Source organism: Tachyglossus aculeatus, chromosome Y2 (assembly GCF_015852505.1).
Source record: "Tachyglossus aculeatus isolate mTacAcu1 chromosome Y2, mTacAcu1.pri, whole genome shotgun sequence".
NCBI classification, from domain to species: domain Eukaryota; kingdom Metazoa; phylum Chordata; class Mammalia; order Monotremata; family Tachyglossidae; genus Tachyglossus; species Tachyglossus aculeatus.
This window is the reverse complement of record NC_052094.1, coordinates 496522-517749: the sequence shown is the minus strand read 5'-3', so window position 1 is coordinate 517749 and position 21228 is coordinate 496522. Positions and strand designations below refer to the sequence as shown.

Sequence of the window (21228 nt, the reverse complement as noted above, 5' to 3'; positions counted from 1 at the left end):
TTTATTAAGAGCTTACTGTGTGCAAAGCACTTACTAAGCACTTGGGAAGTACAAGTTGGCAACATATAGAGACAGTCCCTACCCAACAGTGGGCTCACAGTCTAGAAGAAATAAGAAACACTAAGAAATAACAAGGGTGGCTCATTTCAAAATGTCCTCCCCATTACCATTCAGGCTGTTTTTTTCAAACTTGCCCTCCACCCCAAATGAAATAAACACAGTTAGTCTAGGAGGGGTCTAAAAAACTGGGAACACAAAGGGCAAGATCTTAATCCTCTATCTCCTTGGGGCTATTTTCCTCTCTAGCACACAAATGCAGAAGCAAGTGCCCACATTAGCTGTGCATTCCTAAAATGATGGCAAGTCTGGTCAGCCCCTCGACTTGGTTTGGAAGCATTTTCCTCCTCCACCCCATCCTGGGGGTCTCTTGATATGGGAGCTGATGAGATCCCATCCAAACCCCAAAGGCTGTGAGCCTAATACAGACACTAAACTTGGAGCTTCAGAAGCATTTGGGGGATTCGGGTGAGTGTGGAGATCTGAGCGGACGTGGGTCTGGGCAAGGAGCGGAGAAAACACACACATCCACTGACACTCCCTGGGGTCCTGCTGCCTGGGGGTTGGGGTCTGTCAGCTCCTCCCTGTGCTCAGTAAGTAATTTTCAGCCCAGGGTCAAAGCAAAACAGTTGCGGAAATGAGATGAGACCAAAACCGGATCATTCCAGAATGGACCAAGAAGAGAAACGACATGGCCGAGTGGAAAGAGTACAGGCATGGGAGTCAGAGGACCTGGGTTCTATTCCCAGTTCCACCAGATGAGCTTGGGAAAGTAACAACTTCTCTGTGCCTCAGTTACCTCATCTATATAATGGGGGATTAAAGTTGTGAGCCCCATGTCAGACATGGGCTGTATCCAACCTGATTAACTTGTATCTACCCCAGATTAGTAAAATGCCTGTCCCATAGTAAGTGCTTAACAAATGTCATAAAAAAAGAACAGAGAAAAACTCTTTGAAGGCTATAAAACACATGACCCTCGAGTCAGATTCACTTTGCCCATCAAGATAATGGCATCTGCTGCTTCTGAAATCTTTCTCTGCTCTGCCCTTCATCAGCACATTCTAACTGCATGTTGGAGATTTACTGGGGAAGCACTGATCAGGATCAAATGCCAGAGCCCTGCCTGTCTGCGATAATGGCCCAGCCAGACTAGATCTAAGCACTTGGGCTGGAAGCAATACTTATCTCCATCTCCAACTGACCTTTCCAATCCGACCACACCTCAGCTGCTGCACTTTTTCAGCCACCAAGGAGAGAGAGCAAATCGCCCAGGTTTTCTCATCTTTCCCTTCGACACTCCTAAGTACCCAGGTACCCCTTCTCTACAAAGTACTTTATCGAACACTTCCATATTGACCAAAATGGAGGAAGACTGATGATATTCCAGGTGGCCTTCCCAGCAAAGCTATGCCTCTAGATACCGGGTGATGAAGTGGACCAGTATTAAGTCTGGGGCCTCAGCAGAAGTTGCCAGAGTCTGGTTTCAGGCTATGATCATTACTTTGTTGGGCTTTGATTTGCCCTTACCATAAGGTTGCTATTGGCAAGCACTTCCTGTCTTCAAGCATAAGCTGCCCTAAAACCAGAGAGGTAGGGGCAGAACCAGGGAGGAGAAAGGATAGCTCTATGAGACCTTTGAATAATAACGATGGTATTTGTTAAGCGCTTACTCTGTGCAAAGCACTGTTCTAAGCGCTGGAGAATGGGAATAATTTTTTCTCAGAGAAATAGATTTTAGTTCTAGATCGTACTCAGAAATCACATCTCCTCCAGGAAGCCTTCCCTGATTAACATATCTTCCTGCAGGCTATAGCCTCCAAACTATCACTTCAGCACTTAATGCACACATGTTCTCACAACGAGCTGTAGCCCTTCTTTATCAACGTATGCATCTCACTGTTTGAACAATTTCATACATAAACACTTCTTTCTCTTATCTGTGAAGTATTGCAGAGCCCAGCTCTCCCACTCGATGGTGATAATAACTGTGATATTTGTTAAGTGCTTACTATGTGCCAAGTACTATACTAAGCACTGGCTACATTGGGTCAGCAGCAGCTGAGCTGGGACCAGTCCCAGTGAAACTGAAAGAGGACAAGTGTGGGCAAAGCCAGGCTGGGGCTCAAAACTTCCAATTCCCTTGATCGGAATAGTGACGATGATAATAATAATAATGATAATAATAATAATAGCATCTGTTAAGTGCTTACTATGTGCCAAGCACTATTCTGAGCACTGGGATAGATACAAGGTAATCAGTTTGTCCCACGTGGGGCTCACAGTCTTAATCCCCATTTTACAGGTGAGGTAACTGAGGCACAGGGAAATTAAGTGACTTGCCCAAAGTCACACAGCAGACAAGTGGTGGAGCTAGAATTAGAACCCACATCCTCTGACTACCAAGTCCGTGTTCTTTCCACTAGGTCATGATGCCTTTCTGGAAATAGTGGGTTAAAATTGGGGAATAAAGCCCTAATCGGAGGTTCCTCTACTGGAATGCTGGATTAAGTGTGTAGCACAGTACTTTGCACACAGTAAGCGCTCAATAAATACCATTGGTTGATAGACCTTTCCGGATTCCTGTTTCTCTTCTGAAATTTGGTAAAGCAATACACTTGCCAACTTTGGAAAAGTAAAGTACTCTAAAGCATAAACCACTTCTCTAATGCTTCGGATAACTTTTAGAATCCTAGAGTTTCCTGATTTGCATAATGTCCCTCCCAGAAGCTTGGGGGAAGAGAACACTACAAACAAATCTTTTTAAAATTAATTTTAATGGGTCTTTTGCTGTTTCTGAAATGTAGGTGGCTTTCTCGCAAGATGTTCACTGTAGGAGGCTGATGATACCATTGTAGTCAAACTGAATATAGTCTCATCTCATCTGGTGTCTCAGACACGTCTTACTTTTGCAAACCCCACCAAAGACCTGGTCGATGTGAAGAGCTTTTTGTTTAAATGGGCTCTTGGATACACTGAGAGCAATGTGGAACACATTTGGATCTAAACTGTCACGGTCCTTAAATGTTAATTTTATTTTACATGCACAACAATTCATCAATTGTCCAACTTGCTATTTAAGTGCTTTCACGATTTTCACTGCCCCAAGCTTCTCCAAATTAGTCTTTGTTTTCTTAATATGACTTTCAACCCAGGCTTGTGAAACACTCTCATTACGTTAATCAACATTCTTTGCTTTACCTTGTTTAACATGGACTTTTTTTTCCTATTTGCATTGCAGTTACACACTGTGATTTCTGAGAAGACAAGGACCATTTTAAATCAGCGTTTAGAACAGTGCTTTGCACATAGTAAGCACTTAATAAATGTCATTATTATAATTATTATTATTAATCCAAAGAAGGAAAGAACAAACTGTTCCTGAGGATTGTGGGTAAAGGCTCTGTCAGTAGTCTGTGCCAAAATGACCTCTTGGGTCAGGATGGTGAGTTTGGTATTGGAACCCAAGTGCCTTAGTGTTGCCGGATTTCTTTTAATGAGAAATGAGAACCGAGCGGTCGGTACATTCCACAGCTCCCCACCTTAATCCTACCTGAAAATCCCTTTGGTTCCAGAGAAATCAGAGCTGGAACAGGTATCAGTCCTCCTGAGCCCATTCACATCCAAGTTGGATCCCTAGAAAGACCCACTCCTTGCCTCGGGTTTAGGGAATATCCCTGGGGAGACCTAACTTGGCAGTTTTCAACAGCAACAGCAGGTAAAGACAAGGATTGCAAGTCACCAGAGGGTAGGGATCCTGTCAACCAGCAGAATCCTTCTCTCCCAAACTCTTAGTAAAGGGCTCCGCCCAGAGTAAGTACTCTATAAATACCATTGGTTGACTGACTGAAGAGGGACTGAAGTTCCCGGATGACAATACCTCGTCCCCTCTCACCTTGCGGGTTAGCCTCCTCCTGATCTCCCGTTTCTCCTCTTGTTCCTCTTGCTCATTGCGTGCTGGAAAGGAATTGGAGGGTGGTTTAGGTCGTGCGAGTGATCCAAACATACAGATGTAATTGAGCCTTTTGAGTTTCCTCCAAAGAGAAAATTCTTCTGGGAGCAGAATCTCCAGCTTGCCCTTGGACACACCACCATCCTATGTGGGGAGGATCAGAGGGGATGGGCTGGAAAGAATGATAAGGTGGAGCCCGGGCATGACTGAAAGAGCAGGGGGTCCTCGGGGCAGTGGTGCATTCTCCATGTCTCCCGTTGTCCTTTCCCAGGTGCCGGTGCCTGGCAAAGCCCTGGCCCCCAGTAGCCAGGTCCAGCTGCCACAGGCAGAGATGGGAAGGGGTTGGCAGGCCAGGGAATTTCAGTGTCTGATTCCTCCTAGTCCCTTCAGACTCCCGCTGGCCTCATAGGAGATCTCTCTCCATCCCCACCTTCTCTTGATCACGGTGCTAGGCCATGGAGGGGAACCAGAGGAAGGGTGTGAAGCAGCCTGGCCTAGTGGCAAGAGCCCGGGCTTGGGAATCAGAGGACATGGGTTCTAATCCCAGCTCTGCCACTTGTCTGCTGTGTGACCTTGGGCAAGTCACTTCACTTCTCTGTGCCTCAGTTATCTCATCTGTAAAATGGGAATAAAGACTGAGCTGCACGTGGAAAAACCTGATTACCTTGTATCCACCCCAGAGCTTAGAACAGGGCTTGGCACCTAGTAAGCGCTTAACAAATACCAGAGTTATTATTATTATTATTATGTCTCCCTTCAGGTCCCTCTGCCCTGCTATTTGCGATGGCTCAGGTACCCAATGTGGGTTGGAGACATTTGTGCAGTGAGGCCTGGTGTGGTAAGAGCATTGTGTCAGCTGGGACTGAGCGGAGGGAATGTCTCCTGCCACATGATTCCCCCAGAACAGCCAGGAAAGACCAACGGAGCCACCCACTGCAGAAGCAGAATGAGATGAGACAAGCTGGGAACAGAAATTCACTCCCAGGTCAGACTCTGCCGCATCAGCCTGAGGAGGTTAGAACCCATGAACCATTTCAGCCTCTCTCTTCCCTTCTGAGTCATGGAGGATGTAAGCACAGTAGGTAAAAGTCCTGGAGTGTTACAACACAGACAGCAGACATCACAAAATTACATGAGGCCACCCCTGCCAGTAGTGTATCCTGGCCAAGCACACCCAAAGAGGTGGATAATATGATCACATTTTCATTTTTAAGAGAACAGAGAGAAACTGGCCTAGACTGAGCCCAGAAACACAGGACAGGGCTTGTGGGTCCAGCCCCCCATCTCTGGCTCCCCCAGCAAACTTGGCTAAGTCACACTGTAAAATCAAATTTATAGGAGAATCCCCCAAACTATCAGCATCTGGCTTGTATTCTGACTCTTCTCAAAAGGATGTAAAAGAAGTTTACAGCAGATTTATAAAGTGAAAATGATTTGGGGGAGATTTATAGCCCAAGAAAATGCTATAGACCCTTGATTTTTAATGCTGCCGCTATTTCTACGTACTTTTTGTTCTTGCTTCTGAAGAAGCGAAAGGAGGCCTTCCCAGACGAAACCCCTCTTTTCCTCAGTTTCCTCATCCATACAATGGGGATGAAATAATTGTTTCCACCTACTTTTAGAGGCTGTGAGCGCCATGTGGAACAGGAACTGTGTCTGATTTGATTGTCCTGAATATAGTCCAGGGCTCAGTTCAGGGCTTGGCCCACAATAAATGTTTAATATAACCATTACTATTATTATTTTTAATACTAGTAGTAATATCATCAATATCATCATTACTACCACTAGATCCTAGTGCCTGCCCTTTTCTTCCATTAATATTTCCTAAAACTGTCATATGGAATGATGGTCAACTTCCCTCTGTTCTCTTAAAAATGAAGATGAGATCATATTCTCCACCACTTTGGGTGCACTTGGCCAGGACACTGGCAGCCCGCCAGCAGGGGTGACCTCATGTGACTTTGTGACATCTGCCATCTTGTGTTGTAATACTCTAGTACTTTTTTGTACAGTGCGCATGTCCTCCATGACTCAGAAGGGACGGCAGAGGCTGAAAGTATTTTTGTTTTTCTTTGTGACAAGAACTGTGCTATGCTGGGGCAATTTCAAACTAATCAGATTGGACACAATAAAACCCCACATGAATTAGTGAGCTCAGGGAAGTTGGGGTCTCCCAGAGAAGTGAAGGTCTGGTGAAATTTGGTGAAAATGACCCCAGGTAACTTTCTTTTTAGCCAATGCTTTCTTCAAATGCCAGCTCACCTTATAACCTTCTATAAAGATGTTGCAGCTCATTCTGGGCAGGCAAGGTATAAACTTATTGTTATATTGTACTCTCCCAAGCATTCAGTATACTCTACACACTGTAAGCACACAATAAAAACAAGTAAATCAATGAATAATGATAATAATTGGGGTATTTGTTAAGTACTTACTATGTGCCAGGCACTGTACTAAGGGCTGGGGTGGATACAAGCAAATCAGGTTAGACACAGTCCCTGTCCTAAGTGGGGCTCACAGTATCAATCCCCATTTTACAGATGAGGTGAAGCGACTGGCCCGAGGTCACAGAGCAGACAAGTGGCGGAGCCGGGATTAGAGTTGAATGAAAGGGAAAAGTCCCCTAGTCTGATGAACGGTTGGACGGCTAGATCTTGCTGGCTTGCTGTGTTCCTTAGACCTCACTGACCCATCAGATCAGGCAGCTTTTCACAGCTGAGGAAACTAGGCTTTGTTCCCTTCTCTGCCCAAGTGTAAGCTCTTAGAGGGCAGGGATGGAGTCTTCCAATTTTATTGGATCTTCCCCAAGCGCACTGCACACAACAGACACTCAATAAATAGGACTGGTTGAGTCTCCTCTATCTGAGAGCTTATTCCAAAGTAGTATGAATCCACTGGGAAATTCCACAGCTAGCAAATGGACAGTTATGGAGGCACTAGGCATCCCCAGTATGACCGACTTTGGCCATTTTCATCGAAGTTTGAATGACTTGGTGTCCCACAGTTGTTATTCATGCTCTTTCCCTTTTCTTTAGCCCTCTGAAACTGCAATTGGCCTCAGGCCTGGAGCAAGGAGGCAGTATACTTGGTAGTAGCTCTGTCACAAAGATAAATAGGAACCTTCGGTTCGTAAATTCTTCCTTTCTCCCCGACAACGGTCTGTTTGCACTGAACGAAGGATATCAGATCGCAGTAGAAGGGTCACCATGAGAATTTATTCTCTGACTGTGGAGATTCCTTTGAAATCATTCCAATTCTCTTATTAAAAATACCTTCCTTCCAATGAATAAGCTGTCTAAGGGGACTCCTGGATAGGAGAATCCATGATATGAAAAACTCCATGGGATAGGAAAAGACTGAACAAACTTCGGATTAGGGCTACTTCAGCCTGGGAGGCTAGGGTGGGGGGAGAGGGGAATGGAGAAAGACAAAGGTAGGAAACAGAAGGACAATATTTATAAGGTCACATACCACAACCCTAACCCTTAAGGCTGCCCAGGTGAAGCATTCCATTTGGCTTTCCTGTCCTTGTGCAAGGAAGATTACAATGAAGCAAATCAGAGAAATTGCAGCAGGAACTCCTTAGAGAGCAACAGGGAAGATGAGGCTTTCCATTTTATATTTGTGGTGGTCATTCACATGCGATTAGGCTTTTAAAATTCTGTTCGCTTTCTCAGAGAAGCCGATTTTAATTTTCTAAGTGCTTAGCATCTGTTGCTTGTGCTCCTCTATGATACTGTATGGAGTTGTTTTCTTTACTTTTAGCATCTGTCTTTTTTCTGTCCCTGAAGTCAAAATCCAAGTAAACCTTCAGATGCATTTCATATCTGAACATAATCACTTTCTTATTAAACAGGGTTGTTTCTGAATTACAGCAATCATGTGTAAGAGGATTCAGGGCTTCATCATGGAATCCCCTCGAGACTGTAAGCTCATTGTGGGCAAGGAGTGTGTCTACCAACTCCGTTATATTGTACTCTCCCAAGCGCACACAGTAAGTGCTCAGTTAAAATGACTGACTGATAGATTTCCTCCAAAACAAATTCTAGGCAACTGCAAGGCTCTTTTTCAGGGGTAATGGCTTTCTAGACTCTAATTTCCATTGCCAGAGTGATCTGCCATTTCATCAACCTCAAATTGCACAGAAAAGTTTTCAATCTCTTCTTCTATTTGGTTTTTCTCCTGGTTTGGTTAAACAGCACTGACCTCATGATTTCTTGAAAAAGGTTTTTGTTCGTCAGACAACATATTTAAAAAAACCCTCTTCCTTTGATGAGTCTGATCATTTCCCCATTTTCCACTGGATTCCTTTTGTCTTCGAAACCCAATTAAAATACTAGAGGAAGGAAATGCTCACATTCTGGGAGCCTGCAGGAAACTGATCACCTTCATGAGACTGTCTTCAGACCTTCTCAAATATTTTCTCCCAGGCAGAGTGCTAAAAACTCTGTGTGTGTGTGTCTGTGTGTGTGTGTGTGTGTGTGTGAGAGAGAGAGAGAGAGAGAGAGAGAAAGAGAGAGAGAGAGAGGCACTCATCAACAGGAATCAAAATTCTGAAGCCTCTAATGAGGATATTACTTACGTTTCAAAATATTCCTTTGTTCCAATTCCTCAGCAGTTGGTCTCTGGCTCAGGCGCCTGTGGAAAAAATTGAGGAGAAGTTTTCGGACCATATCACATCTTCGTCAGACCTTCCCTGGCCCTCGAGATGGCAGACCCAGAGGGCCTTCCTGTTCCATGCTGGGTGTCCTCCACAGGGCTACCAGGCAGAGCCCACACTTTTCTCCACAGTTCTATTCCTCTATTCCAAATAGCAGGAAAGGCATGCTACGTCTATTCCATCAGGTTCTCCGGGCTGTCCCTCCCCAACTGGCCCAGATGGCCAGCTGGTTGCAACTTAGACTGGACACATGTCTTCACATAATTTCCTTCCTCCCCATACTGGCTTCCTGAATTTCACAAGCTTGGGCATGGGGCTAGGTTCTCACCTCCCAGCTCCAAGGCTGTGGCTGGGACCAGCCCGTTGCTTGTGTCCTGCTGGTCGGTTCCCAGTTGGGTCCTCAGAGAGCAGAACACATTTGTCTACTCAGTATAATGACAGTTCTTCTTCTCTGCCCCTCCCCCTCCCACTCTCAGTGCCCCACTCGCCCCTAGCATCTCCGGAGCCTTATTAGATTGTGAAATGACAAATGAACGCGGATGGAAATTACCCTCCCATGGCTGGGAACGTAACATAGACCTGGCAAGTGGAACACCTCGGCAGGAACTGCAGGGTAACATGAACTAAAATCCCCAATCGGAGCCACAGAGTGGGAGAGCCAGGGCCTCAACAGCTGGAATTCGACATGAGAATGAGCCCAGTGAAGATAACATACCTCGGCAAGCCAGTCCAAGAAAGTACAGGATCTACGTGCCCACAGTGGGTCCCGAGCCTTTGACCCAAACGTCTGTATTGCCAAAGCACTCTGCACTTATTAAACATCCCTGCAATTAGCCGGCATTCCATAGCCCATTGTGATGGAGAGGTGGTGCCGGGGAAAGCTCTGGAAGGAATTCCAGGCTTTCTGGAGCTTTCCAATGAGACCCCTGTGCTGTGGAGGGTGTATGTCACTCAAACATTCCAACCACCAACTCCTTCTGCTGTTGACAAGATCAAGAGGTTGAAGGGGAAAGAGTTGCCTTACTTCAAATGCTCTAGACCTAACTCTGCCTAGTTCACTGGATGTAGACATGGTATACGTTAAGCACTTACTGTGTGCCAGGCACCGAACTAAGCGCTGGGGTGGAGATGAGCAAGTTGGGTTGTACACAGTCCCTGTTCCGTGAAGGACTCACAGTCTCAATCCCCATTTTACAGATAAGGTAACTGAGGCCCAGGGAGGTGAAGCGACTTGTCCATTGACACAAAACAGACAAATGGCAGAGTCGGAATTAGAACCCATGACCTTATGACTCCCAGGCCGAGTTCTAACCACTAAGCCTTGATGCTTCTTGTATGTCATGAGAATATGAGGACAAGAGGGAATGGGCCTAAATGGTAGCAGAAAGACCCATGAAACAGCTTTGCATAGTCTTGATGGTCAGGAAGTCCATGACTCCTCCTCTTGACTGTAAGCTCATTGTGGGCAGGGAATATATCTACCAACTCAGTAATATTGTATTCTCCCAAACGCATAGTACAGTGCTCTGAATAAATATGATTGAGTGATAAAGAGACACTAGAAAAGGCTTTGTAACCTCTCTCTATGGAGGCTGCCTTTAAAAAAAAAGTCAGTTGTTTTCGGGGGCTGGAAGTCTACAGGTCTCTAGAGGTCTCATCCCAATCCAGCTAATACACTCCACACTCTCCCCCACAGCACTTCTGTACATAACTGTTGTGCCCTCTGTTAGATTATAAACTCTTTGAGGGCAGGGATCATGCTTACTCATTCTACTGTACTCTCTCAAATCCTCAGTACAGTGCTCCGAAGAGTAGGTGCTCAATAAATACTATTGATTGATAGTTACTGAGATCTAGAATAAGGTTTGTGCCCTGAAGGTTTGTACCATTTGGTCTCCTCATGGGACAGTCCCTTATTACAGGCACTCAAGGATCAAAACATTCACATATTTCAAAGGGGTTATTGGGCAAATTATTTGAGTTGCTAGTCTAAACCTTGAACTTGGCAATGGAATGAGAGGGAGAAATAGATCATTTTATTACCCAAGGAACTCCAATTAATACAAGTCTACTTAGTATAAAATTCCACTTTAAGAGAATCTCATTTCCAAGCATGAAACAATGACTGTTGAATATCAACCACTGTTAAATAATTTCCCATTTAACATTAATGGAAAAATCCCTTTTTTCCCCTGCCACTAGTGTCCATTACTTGCAATGGTTTCTCTGTTTTAATTTGGATTTTTCAACTGAGTCTAATCTTGCTCACTTGTTTTCAGCCCATGTATCTTCCTTAAGCACCACAAATACTGGGAAACAATGACTTAAGCAGATCAGAACCAAGATTTAAGGCCTGAAAGGACTGGAAAGACATTCCTCAGTTTGGGGAATGTCAGGTTGCCTATTGGAAAAATACTGTGTCAGGAGCAGTTGTGCCAAACTGACTTTGACATAAGCTAGGCAAGAGTATTATCGATGCATATTACATGGTTTCCCCAGAGATGATTTAGTAATCCTGAGGCAACAAAAGCCTTGTAATTTACCGGTGTGATCCCCAAGGCAGGAAAGGATTAATCCTACCAAGAAATGCTACTGAAGCTGCTCCTTCCCATTTGACAACAGAGAGGTCACTGCTCTCAATTAGCCTTTACAGTTCTTTGTTTTGATAGCTATGGATTCGAAGCAGGAATCTGGCCTGTCATTCTAGGATACTTGCAAAAGGAAAGAGAATTCTGGCTTTTTATTTTATTTGTTAAGTGCTTACTACATGCCAGGGCACTGCGGTAGATACAAGCTAATCAGGTTGGACACAATCCACGTCCTACATGGAGCTCACTGTCTTACTCCCTATTAAGTTAATTGATTTGCCTAAGGTCACACAGCAGACAGATAGCAGTGCTGGAATTAGAACTCAGGTCCTCTGACTCCCAGGACTGTGCTCTTTCCATTAGGCTATGCTCCTGCCCCCCAGATATGGCCATTTTTAGGGCCAGGGGCAAAGCATGGAATGCTGGTGTCTTTTAGAGGGTTGAAAATAGACTTGCCAAGTCCTCTTTGCTCCCTCCTGCTTATCCACTCTCTTATCCCACTACACCTCAGCTCACACTCTTTATTCCTCTCAAGCTAACCTACTCCCTGTGCCTTTTTCTTATCATTGTTTCACTCATGCTTATATCTGACCAACTGCAGTTCTCTCCATCTTCAGAATTCTTCTGGAATCACATCCCTTTCAGGAGGCTTTTCCCAATTCATTTCTCATCTCTCCACCCTACACCTACCCCAACAGCGTCTTGGACGCTTCTGACCACCTTACATACAAATCTTTTGTACTCTGTTAATTCTTCTTTAATTCACCTTATAAGGTCCGTCTTCCCTGCTAGACTTTAAGCTCCTTGAGCTTAGGGATCACATCAATTAAGTCCAGTGTTAGAAGCAGTGTGTCCTAGTGAAAAGAGCAGGTGCCTGGGAATCAGGGGACCTGGATTCTAATCCTGGCTCTGCCACATGCTGCTGTGTGAACTTGGGCAAGTAACGTAGCTTCTCTGGGCCTCAGCTCCCTCATCTGTGATTTGGGGATTCAATAAATGTTCTCCCTTCCATTAGATTGTGAATCCCATGTGGGAGCACCTGTCCACATGTCTTATTTTGTTGTCTGTCTCCCCTTTCTAGACTGTGACCCCTTTATTGGGTAGGGACTGTCTCTGTATGTTGCCAAGTTGTATTTCCCAAGTGTTTAGTACAGTGCTGTCCACACGGTAAGTGCTCAATAAATACGACTGAATGACTGGATGAGCGGATAATCTCATATCTACCCCTGCATTTAGTACACAGCTTGGCATGAAGTAAGCACAAAGCAAATACCACAATTATTATTATTAAATCTATTGGACTCCTCTAAGGGTTTAGTAGTGTCCTGCACAAAGTAGATGCTCAGTAAACACTATTGATAGATTGATTGACGGATTAGTATATGGAGTCGGACTGAAAGTGCATCTGACAGTGGTGTTAGTGGGAATGGGGAAGGTGGGTGGGAAGTGGTAAAGAGAGGGAAGACACTTGGAATGAGTTTTTCTTTCCTCCCTGCATTCAGTTAGCACTTCCTAACCACTGTCCACCTAATGAAATTCTCCCTGGGAGCCTTGGTTTTGGAGAATTTTCTCCATCTCTGCCAGTTGTGGACAACATCGCTAGGCGCTCAGGAGGTGGGGCATATTGGAGAGGAGGGAAGCAGTGGCCAAAAAGAAAAAATCCGGGTTTGGGAGTCAGAGGATATGGGTTCTAAGATCTGATACTCCCTTGCTGTGTGACCTTAGGCAAGTCACTTCACATTTCTGTGCTTCAGTTTCCTCAGCTGCAAAATGGGGATTCAGTACTTGTTCCACCTCCTACTTGGACTGTGAGCCCTTTGTAACACAGGCACTCTCTCTGACCTGGTTATCATTTATTTACCCCAGAGCTTAGAACAGTGCTTGACATACAGTAAGTGGCTTATAAATACCATTATAAAGAAAAGGGGGTGAGGCACTGGCTCATTTCAGGCGATCTCCATTGCAATAATCCACATACCCTGCATGAGCTGAGATCCACACATGGCCCATCGCACGATAAAAACAGTTGACTGGTTGATTGATTGGCCACAAGCCCCTGTGGACTGTCCTTCCCTGTTCCCTGCTCATCCCTTTTCTTAGTATCTTGACTATAACTCATTTGTGGGCAGGGAAAGTGTCTACCAACTCTGTTATAGTGTACTCTGCCAAGCACTTACTACAATGCTTTGCACACTATAAGCACTCGATAAATACTATTGATCTATTGACTGATTGATCTTGAGCTACTGTCTGCAATCAGCAGAATCACCAAGAAATGGAATCGGGGGAACCATATCTATAAAAGCAACAGTTATGGAGATCAAGAATTTCCAGTTTCTCACTGTAGTTTTGAACAATATTTGCCAAAATAACAATAATGAAGACATTTATCAAGGGCTTACTATGTGCAACTCACTGGAGAAGATACAAAGTTCTGAGATTGGGCCCAGCCTATTTTATCTTATTCCCATTTTTACATGTGAATAAACTGAAGCCTAGAAAGGTTAAGTGAGTTGGCCAAGGTCACACAGCGAACGGCCCTAAGGCAGAGCCAGAGTTTTTTTTTGACTCCCAGCCATAAACTCAAAATGACTGGCTGGGACAATGGAAGGTGCCACAAATCACCCAACTCTTCAAATGCAAATGGACTGTCCATTTCTTCCTATTATTGCATGGGGTCCTTGGGATTACTGTGATTAATAAAGGACATTCAGTGAAAAAAAATCACATCCAGGATTCCTTCTGATTTCTTTCTGGAAAACAGATGCCATAGTGAAAATAAACTTCTAGTACCAAAAACCGACCGTCTTCTCCCTGTCTTCTCACACCCTTCAATAGGGGAGTAATTTCAGAACTTTTTCCCAGTACTGAACCTGGTATTAGTTCATTACTCTGTATCACCCAGCATTTAAAAATAGACACAACTTTTTTCAAAGATCAAGTTTATAGTTCCAGGATATTAGAAGTAATAAGCAACTGCCATTGGGAAAATGGCAACAGTACGTTCAGTAAATGTTTCCTCCTCTGAGAGACTGAAGCCAAAAATGATTGGAATGGTACAATTCTAGAACCTTCAAATATGCTTAACTATTTCACGCCAGAGGCTGGCTAATTAGGTTCTCACGATCTAGAGAGGTGTGCAAGAGCTGCAGAGAAATCTGCTGACTGGAGAGGAGGTCAAGAGAGTGAGCATTCATAATTTAGAATAAGTATTTTTCACTTTTCATTACTTAGTGTTTCTTTTCTATGCTTTCTTGTATTATGCTTACAGTTTCAGCTCCCATGTTAAAAATTAATTCATGTCCCCTGGAGTGAACAAATACCTACACTCAATATTAATATCTCTGTCAGTTTAAGTATCCCTGATACTCTTTCTGGGCCGATCAACTGTAGACAATGCCGCCTTAGATTATCCTCCCACTTTGCATGTTAATTTCCAGGTTGCTTCTATGGTAGTTCTACCAGGACTCTCAAATTCCAGAATTCCATTAAATTGTTTTGGCGAGTTGCCAGTTATCACAGGCAATTATTTTTCTGGATTCCCCATCCTTCCTCTCCCTCTAGGCTGTGAGCTCATTGTGGGCAGGGAACATATCTTACTAACTCTGTTGTACTCTCCCAAGTGATGATAATAATAATAATAATGATCATTATTGTAGTACTTGTTAAGTGCTTACTATGTGCAAGCACTGTTCTAAGTGCTGGATTTGATACAAGTTAATCAGATTGAACAAAGTCCTTGTCCCACATGGGGCTCATACTCTTAATCCCTAGTTTACAGAGGAATAGCAGAGGCCCTGAGAAGTTTAGTGACTTGCCTGAGGTCATACAGCAGATATGTGGCAGAATTGGAATTAGAATCCAGGTCATTCTGATTCCCAGGCCTGTACTCTATCCACTAAGTGCTTAGTACAATGCTCTGCACCTAGTAAGCACTGAATAAATCCCACTGGCCAACTGATTGACTGATTCCTCCCTCCTTCATAATCTCCGCCTTATATTGAAGGGCCTGGGAGGGGAGATTCCATGCTCTCCTCTAGTGGAGTCTGGGCTGCTCAGAGGAATTTCTGATACCCAAGAGGTGATATCTCCTTGTCCCATACAAGCCCAATTCAAGGGGGGCAAACAGGAAAGGGACAGAGCATGACTCTCTCTGCTCTTCATGCCAGGAAGGGAAATTCTTTACTAGAAGGCAAAACTTGGGACTATCAAGCTAAGTCCTAGCTGATGGAAGATGTTCTTTAAACACATTCGGAAAATATTCTATATGAAATTTTGTTGTCACATAATTATGGGAAGCAGGGAAGCAGCATGACCTAGTGGATAGAGCATGGGCTTGGGAGTCAGAAGGTCATGGGTTCTACTGTGTATCCTTGAGCAAGTCACTTGACTTCTCTGTGCCTTAGTTCCCTCAGCCGTAAAATATTTTAAACCCTGTGTGGGCTAGGGACTGTGTCCAACCCGATTATATTGTGTCTATCCCAGCACATAGAACAGTGTCTGGCACATAGTAAGTGCTTAATAAGTGCCATTGGTATCATTATTATTATTACTATGGGTCTCATGCTATTGCACAGCTCTCTTCTCCAAACGTACTTGCCCAAGCTTTTCCTCAGTAGCTTTTTCCTCCAGGCCTGAGGAGGAGTTTTGCTTCCAGACATGTTCAGTCATTATTTGTTTGGAGTCTATAGCCTGCTTTTTGAATCGCAATCAACCACCACAGCAAACAATACAGTACTTTGTCTTCAAAGACCTCCAATCTTCTAACCAACTCCGAACTCATCTTAAGCACTGATTTTTTCAAGAGCCCAGGAGACTCTTCAATCTGACAGAGAAATTGAGAGGTTAATATGCCTTCATGCTTTCCACGCTGCCAGAGATTTGTAACAGTTGCCCTGCCTCACGGTCTTCATTTCAAGACTACTGAAGTAGAAATAGTTCAGAAAAAAGAGAAAAGAAAAACAGAAATTCCCACTTGTTAACTGTGATGGTAACTAAGCCTGCTTTTCCTTTTCTTGAACTCACTGCTGCATCTCCCTACTTTGATAACTTCATTCATCCCTGCTCCCAGCCCCACAGCACTTATGTACACATCTGTAATTTATTTACTTATATTAACATCTGTCTCCCTCTCTAAACTGTAAGCTTGTGGGCAGGGACTGTGTCTCTTATATTGTACCCTCCCAAGTGCTTAGTACAGTGCTCTGCACACAGTAAGCGCTCAGTAAATACAAATGACTGACTGAGTGATGATGACCAGTGCCTCAGTACTGGGATCCAGCTAGGAAGTCTATCTCTTCAGACTCTTTCCTCTCCCCTTCATTAGCCTTCAGTCTGGATTTTTGCAACAGAAAGAGGGCCAAGACAATCAAATTGAAAACCTCATTATCCCAAGGAGTAGGTGTCTTCAGAGGGTCAGTAACTTTTCCATAAAACACATTTTCAGATTACAACTAATGTATATCAAAGGAAGGGGAACATATCCCTTTTTTCCCCTGAAACAGAATGACATGTCTCTTGATCATTTGAGTGACATAAAGGACAGCCGTCTCTAAAGCTATCTCGTGGAAAGCACACAGGCCTGGAAATCAGAGGACTTGGGTTCTAATCCTGGATCTGTCATTGCCTTTTGTGTGACATTGGGCAAGTCACTTAACTTCTCTGCACTTCTATTTCTTCCTCTCTAAAATGGGTATTTAACACTTGTTCTCCCTCTAACAAACTGTGAGTTCCACATGGGACAGGGACTGTATCTAACCTGATTATCTTGTATCTACCTTCATGCTTAGTATAGAGCTTGGCACATAACAAATACCAAATACCCAAATTAGTATTATTATTAACCTACATGTGCAAAGGAACAGAAACCAAGACCAAGACAGTGGGTCCACATTCATAGATTTAGAAAAGTCCCTTTATCCCATAGCTTCAATTAAATATCTATTATCTTCATTTTTTTTCTTTTTCTTAAAAATAACTTCATAGGGCAAATTCTGGGGAAATATCACCCATGTCCTGTAACTTTAATGGGGACATCATAGCATCTTTGAAGATGCACGCCATTCACCTCTTGGCCAATTTGAAAACCTAAGAGTACTGGAAGTTCTGTGGTTTATTATCTGGGTTCCACTGATAATAAGCCAAAGAGAATTGAATAATCATAATTAATAGAGATAGTAGTGCAAGGCAAAACCTAATTTGCATGGAAATAGGGATTGTTCCATGGGAGATATTGGGAGCTTCAGTATCTCTCTGCAAAGATTCAACTTCAGCCATCAGGGATTCTGGGCTCTGAAGCAGAAAAAAATACCTTTTCTCTCTTTCCTGATTCCCCCACATAAGGGCGTTAAACAAGATGGTAAGAAATGAAGCCATTTCAAGGATGTGACAAATCTAGGCTAAAGAGATTGTACTTCTGTATTATTATTATTATTATTATATTCATTAAACATTAACTATGTACCAAGCACTACTTGACCTATTAGGAATTTCCCTCTAATTTCTCTGATTGATTCCTACGATTGGAATAAACTCCCTGTGAGTAGAAAATAGGCCATTTCTTACTTCTGCGCTTCCCAAGAAACTCAGAGTGCACCTCACTAAATAGGAACTCAATTACTAATATTGAAGTAATAATAATAATAATAATAGTAATAATAATAATGATGGTAGCTCTAAAGCACTTACGTTGTGCTGAACACTGGGGTAGATAGAATATAATCCTATTGGACACATTCTCAGTCCCTCACGGAGCTCACGGTCTAAAGGTGAGGAAGAATAGGAATCGAGCCCCCACTTTGTAGATGAGGACACTGAGGCCCAGAGACGTTAGGTGACTGGTCCAAGGTCATACAGCAGGCAAGTGACAGAACCAGGTTTAGAACCCAAGTTTCCTGCCTCCCAGTCCTTTGCTCTTTCCATTGGGCCATGTTGTTTCCCTAGTAACGCTTCGTCTAATCTGCCCCTGTGCTGTAGAGGGAGGCTCCACTTTTCCTCTTTCCCTTGCTTTTTCCTGGTCTGCTCTGCCCTGACCCAACTTTTAGTCTATAATCAGTCCTCAGTGCCCGACCCAGGGGGCTGACAATAGCCACATCTGATTGAGCTGGGTCACCAGTTCTGATCTTCCCTGGGCTGAGATAAGACCTGGCAAGAACAGCGGCAAGATCATAATTGTGGCACTTGTTAAACGCTTACTATCTGGCAGGCACTGTATTAAGTGCTGGAGTAGATGCTAGAAAATTGAGTTGGATACAATCCTTGTCCCACATAGGGCTCATAGTCTTAATCCTCATTTTACAGATGATGTAACTGAGGCCCAGAGAAGCGAAGTGATTGGCCCAAGAAGACAAGTGGTGGAGCCGGGATTAGATCCCAATCCTGACTCACAGGCCTGCGGTCTACCTACTAGGCCACACTGCTTCTCCAAGAAGCAGCAAGAAGGCCCAAAGTGGTGGGTTTCTGGACTAGACTGTGAGCCCATTATTGGGTAGGGATAGCTTCTATCTGTTGTTGAATTGTACTTTCCAAGCACTTAGTACAGTGCTCTGCACACAGTAAGCAGTTAATAAATACGATTGAATGAATGAGTGAATGAATAAAAGCTCATAGAAGCCCACCCTCTCCCAGCACCCATTTCCCTTAAACCCTCCCCGACCTTCTCTGCACCCCTATATCATCTCCAGCAATACACCCACCCTGGGCAAACTGCTCCTGAAAGCTTATGAAAGTTTGGAGAGTTCCACTCCTGCTGATTTTTTCATCCCAAACAGGAGAGGATGATTGTAAAAATTCATTATGGACAGGGAACCTGTCTACCAACTTTGTCATACTGTACTTTCCCAAGCACTTAGTACAGTGCCCTGCCCGCAGTAAGCACACAGTAAATACCATGGACCAACGGATGATTCTTCAGCTAACCTGCTCAACTCCCTCATCCTGTAGGGGGATGTCTGGGTCCTTCAAAATACCGGCCAGAAAAGCCAGCCTCTGCCAAAAGCAGCCAAAGAGAACAATGTCCTAAGTGGAAACTGGCTGGGTGGTGGTTGACACCTTCCTTGTTGCCCTTATCTGATGCCCCTGGCTACATAAAAGAGCCAAGTGTGACATCACCAAGATGATCACAAATAGAACTTTCCCAGAGGCATTGGGTGAACCATATGCTTTTGTTTCACAGCTCTTCCTTGGGTTAGACTGAATGAAGAAAACACAACAGTTACAAAATGCAAATGACCACTGTATGTTGCTTTACACTTATTTCCTTTGTACTGAATTCCATCTCTCAGCAACACCTCTCCCCCCTAGCAAAAGAGGTGAGCTGAATACATCTTTGGAAGCAGCTAGGCAGAGATGAAGATGAAACTGGGAGCCCAACTATTTCATTCTGAAAACAACTGGCTCCAGCTGCTTTGATTTATTGTTCTATTTATTCATTGGCATACTAGTACGATTCATTTCCTTTGTCGTGGTTCACAGTCTCAGACTTCGCATCATCTCCACCTGAAGGTGAGCGTGTGACCCACAACTGAGGTGTGATGGTTCTCTGGAGTCATATTTCCATGTAGACCAAGTAATTAGAATTATTCTACCTGTCTACAAATGTCAAACGATTCTAGAGACCAAAGAGAGACTCCCTACGTAGTGTAACTTTAAGGAAGACCCTTAAAATCACCTTTGTTTGTAATTCTTCACACTATATAATTATTTTAATCAGGTTATGGATGCGGCACAGTATCCACGGCATCATTGATCTGGTGTCTACATGTTTTGTCACCTGTCTACATGTTTTGTTTTGTTGTCTGTTTCCCCCTTCTAGACTGTGAGCCTGTTGCTGGATAGGGACCGTCTCTATATTTTGCCGACTTGTACTTCCCAAGTGCTTAGTACAGTGCTCTGCACACAGTAAGCACTCAATAAATATGATTGAATGAATGAATGAATGGTGAAGCTATAGTGGATAATTTGGATTAAGTATCAGAAATCTTAAAAATTCCCCCCCCCCCCCCCCCCCCTGCCTTTTTAAGGCTCCTACCTAATTATTTCTTACACAAGAGTAGCTGAAAGACTCTGGGTAATCTAGTGGAAGAAGCACAGAACTGAGAGTCAGGACTCTTGAGTTCTAGTTGCAGTTCTGCTAATTGCCACCAAGAGCAATTTACAAATTCACAACTGCCAAAATGGAAAGACAAAGAACTTTCAGATGGTGCGAGAGGTATTAGGAAGTAGCTAAACAGCTGTTGTCATGTAAGAGCCATGAATCAGAGAGGGAAGCAGCATGAAAAAAAATTGCCTCATGCACATATGTGGAACATACATGTGACTCCTTCACACAGGTATCTAATTTGGAGAAGCAGCATGACATAGTGAAAAGAGGGCAGATTTAGGAGACAGGCGATCTGGGCTGTAAACCCAACTTTGCCATTACTTGCCGTGTGATTTTGAACAAGTCACTTAACATCTCTGTGTCTCTGTGCCTCAGTCCCCTCATCTATAAAATAGGTATTAAAGAACTGCTCTCCATTCTCCCAACACTGTGAGGCCCCCGTGGGACAAAGACTATGCCTGACCTAATAATCTTGTGTGCTCTACAGTAAGCCCTCAAGAAATACCACTGATTAGTGGATTAACAGAAGAATGCACAGGGTTCTTTTTGACACCTGTTTAATTTCAGAAACTGCAAATTACCAAGATTTAATTTGATGCTGTGGTTGGAATGTCAATGGTTTTCTTTTGGAAAGTTAAAAATTCAATAAAGATAATTTTTAAATTAGCAAATACTGGGATTGTAACTTTATGAGAAAGGAATGCTTTTCTGCTAGGATGGAGTTATATTAACTCGTTCACATCAGCAGAATGGCCCTTAGTGACCTAGCAGATGTAATTCCCCAAATGACCTGCCTGTAGGAACAAAATCAATTGGGACAGAGAGTTGCTCACAGCTTTCCCTCTCCTATGACTGGGGCAAGTGCTTG

The 21228-nt window shown here is 43.7% G+C and overlaps 1 protein-coding gene across 4 annotated transcripts in view; it reads right to left on the bottom strand.

The window, feature by feature from the left end:
• The window catches only part of PHACTR1 (phosphatase and actin regulator 1), a 320885-nt gene that overhangs the window by 7021 nt on the left and 292636 nt on the right, over nt 1-21228 (bottom strand). For all 4 annotated transcript variants that reach the window (XM_038768071.1, XM_038768074.1, XM_038768072.1 and 1 more), the window contains 2 exons: nt 8595-8650; nt 3953-4014 (listed from right to left, as the gene is read on the bottom strand). In XM_038768071.1, coding sequence (XP_038623999.1) covers nt 3953-4014; nt 8595-8650 — 118 coding nt within the window. The remainder of the gene's footprint in view (nt 1-3952; nt 4015-8594; nt 8651-21228) is intronic.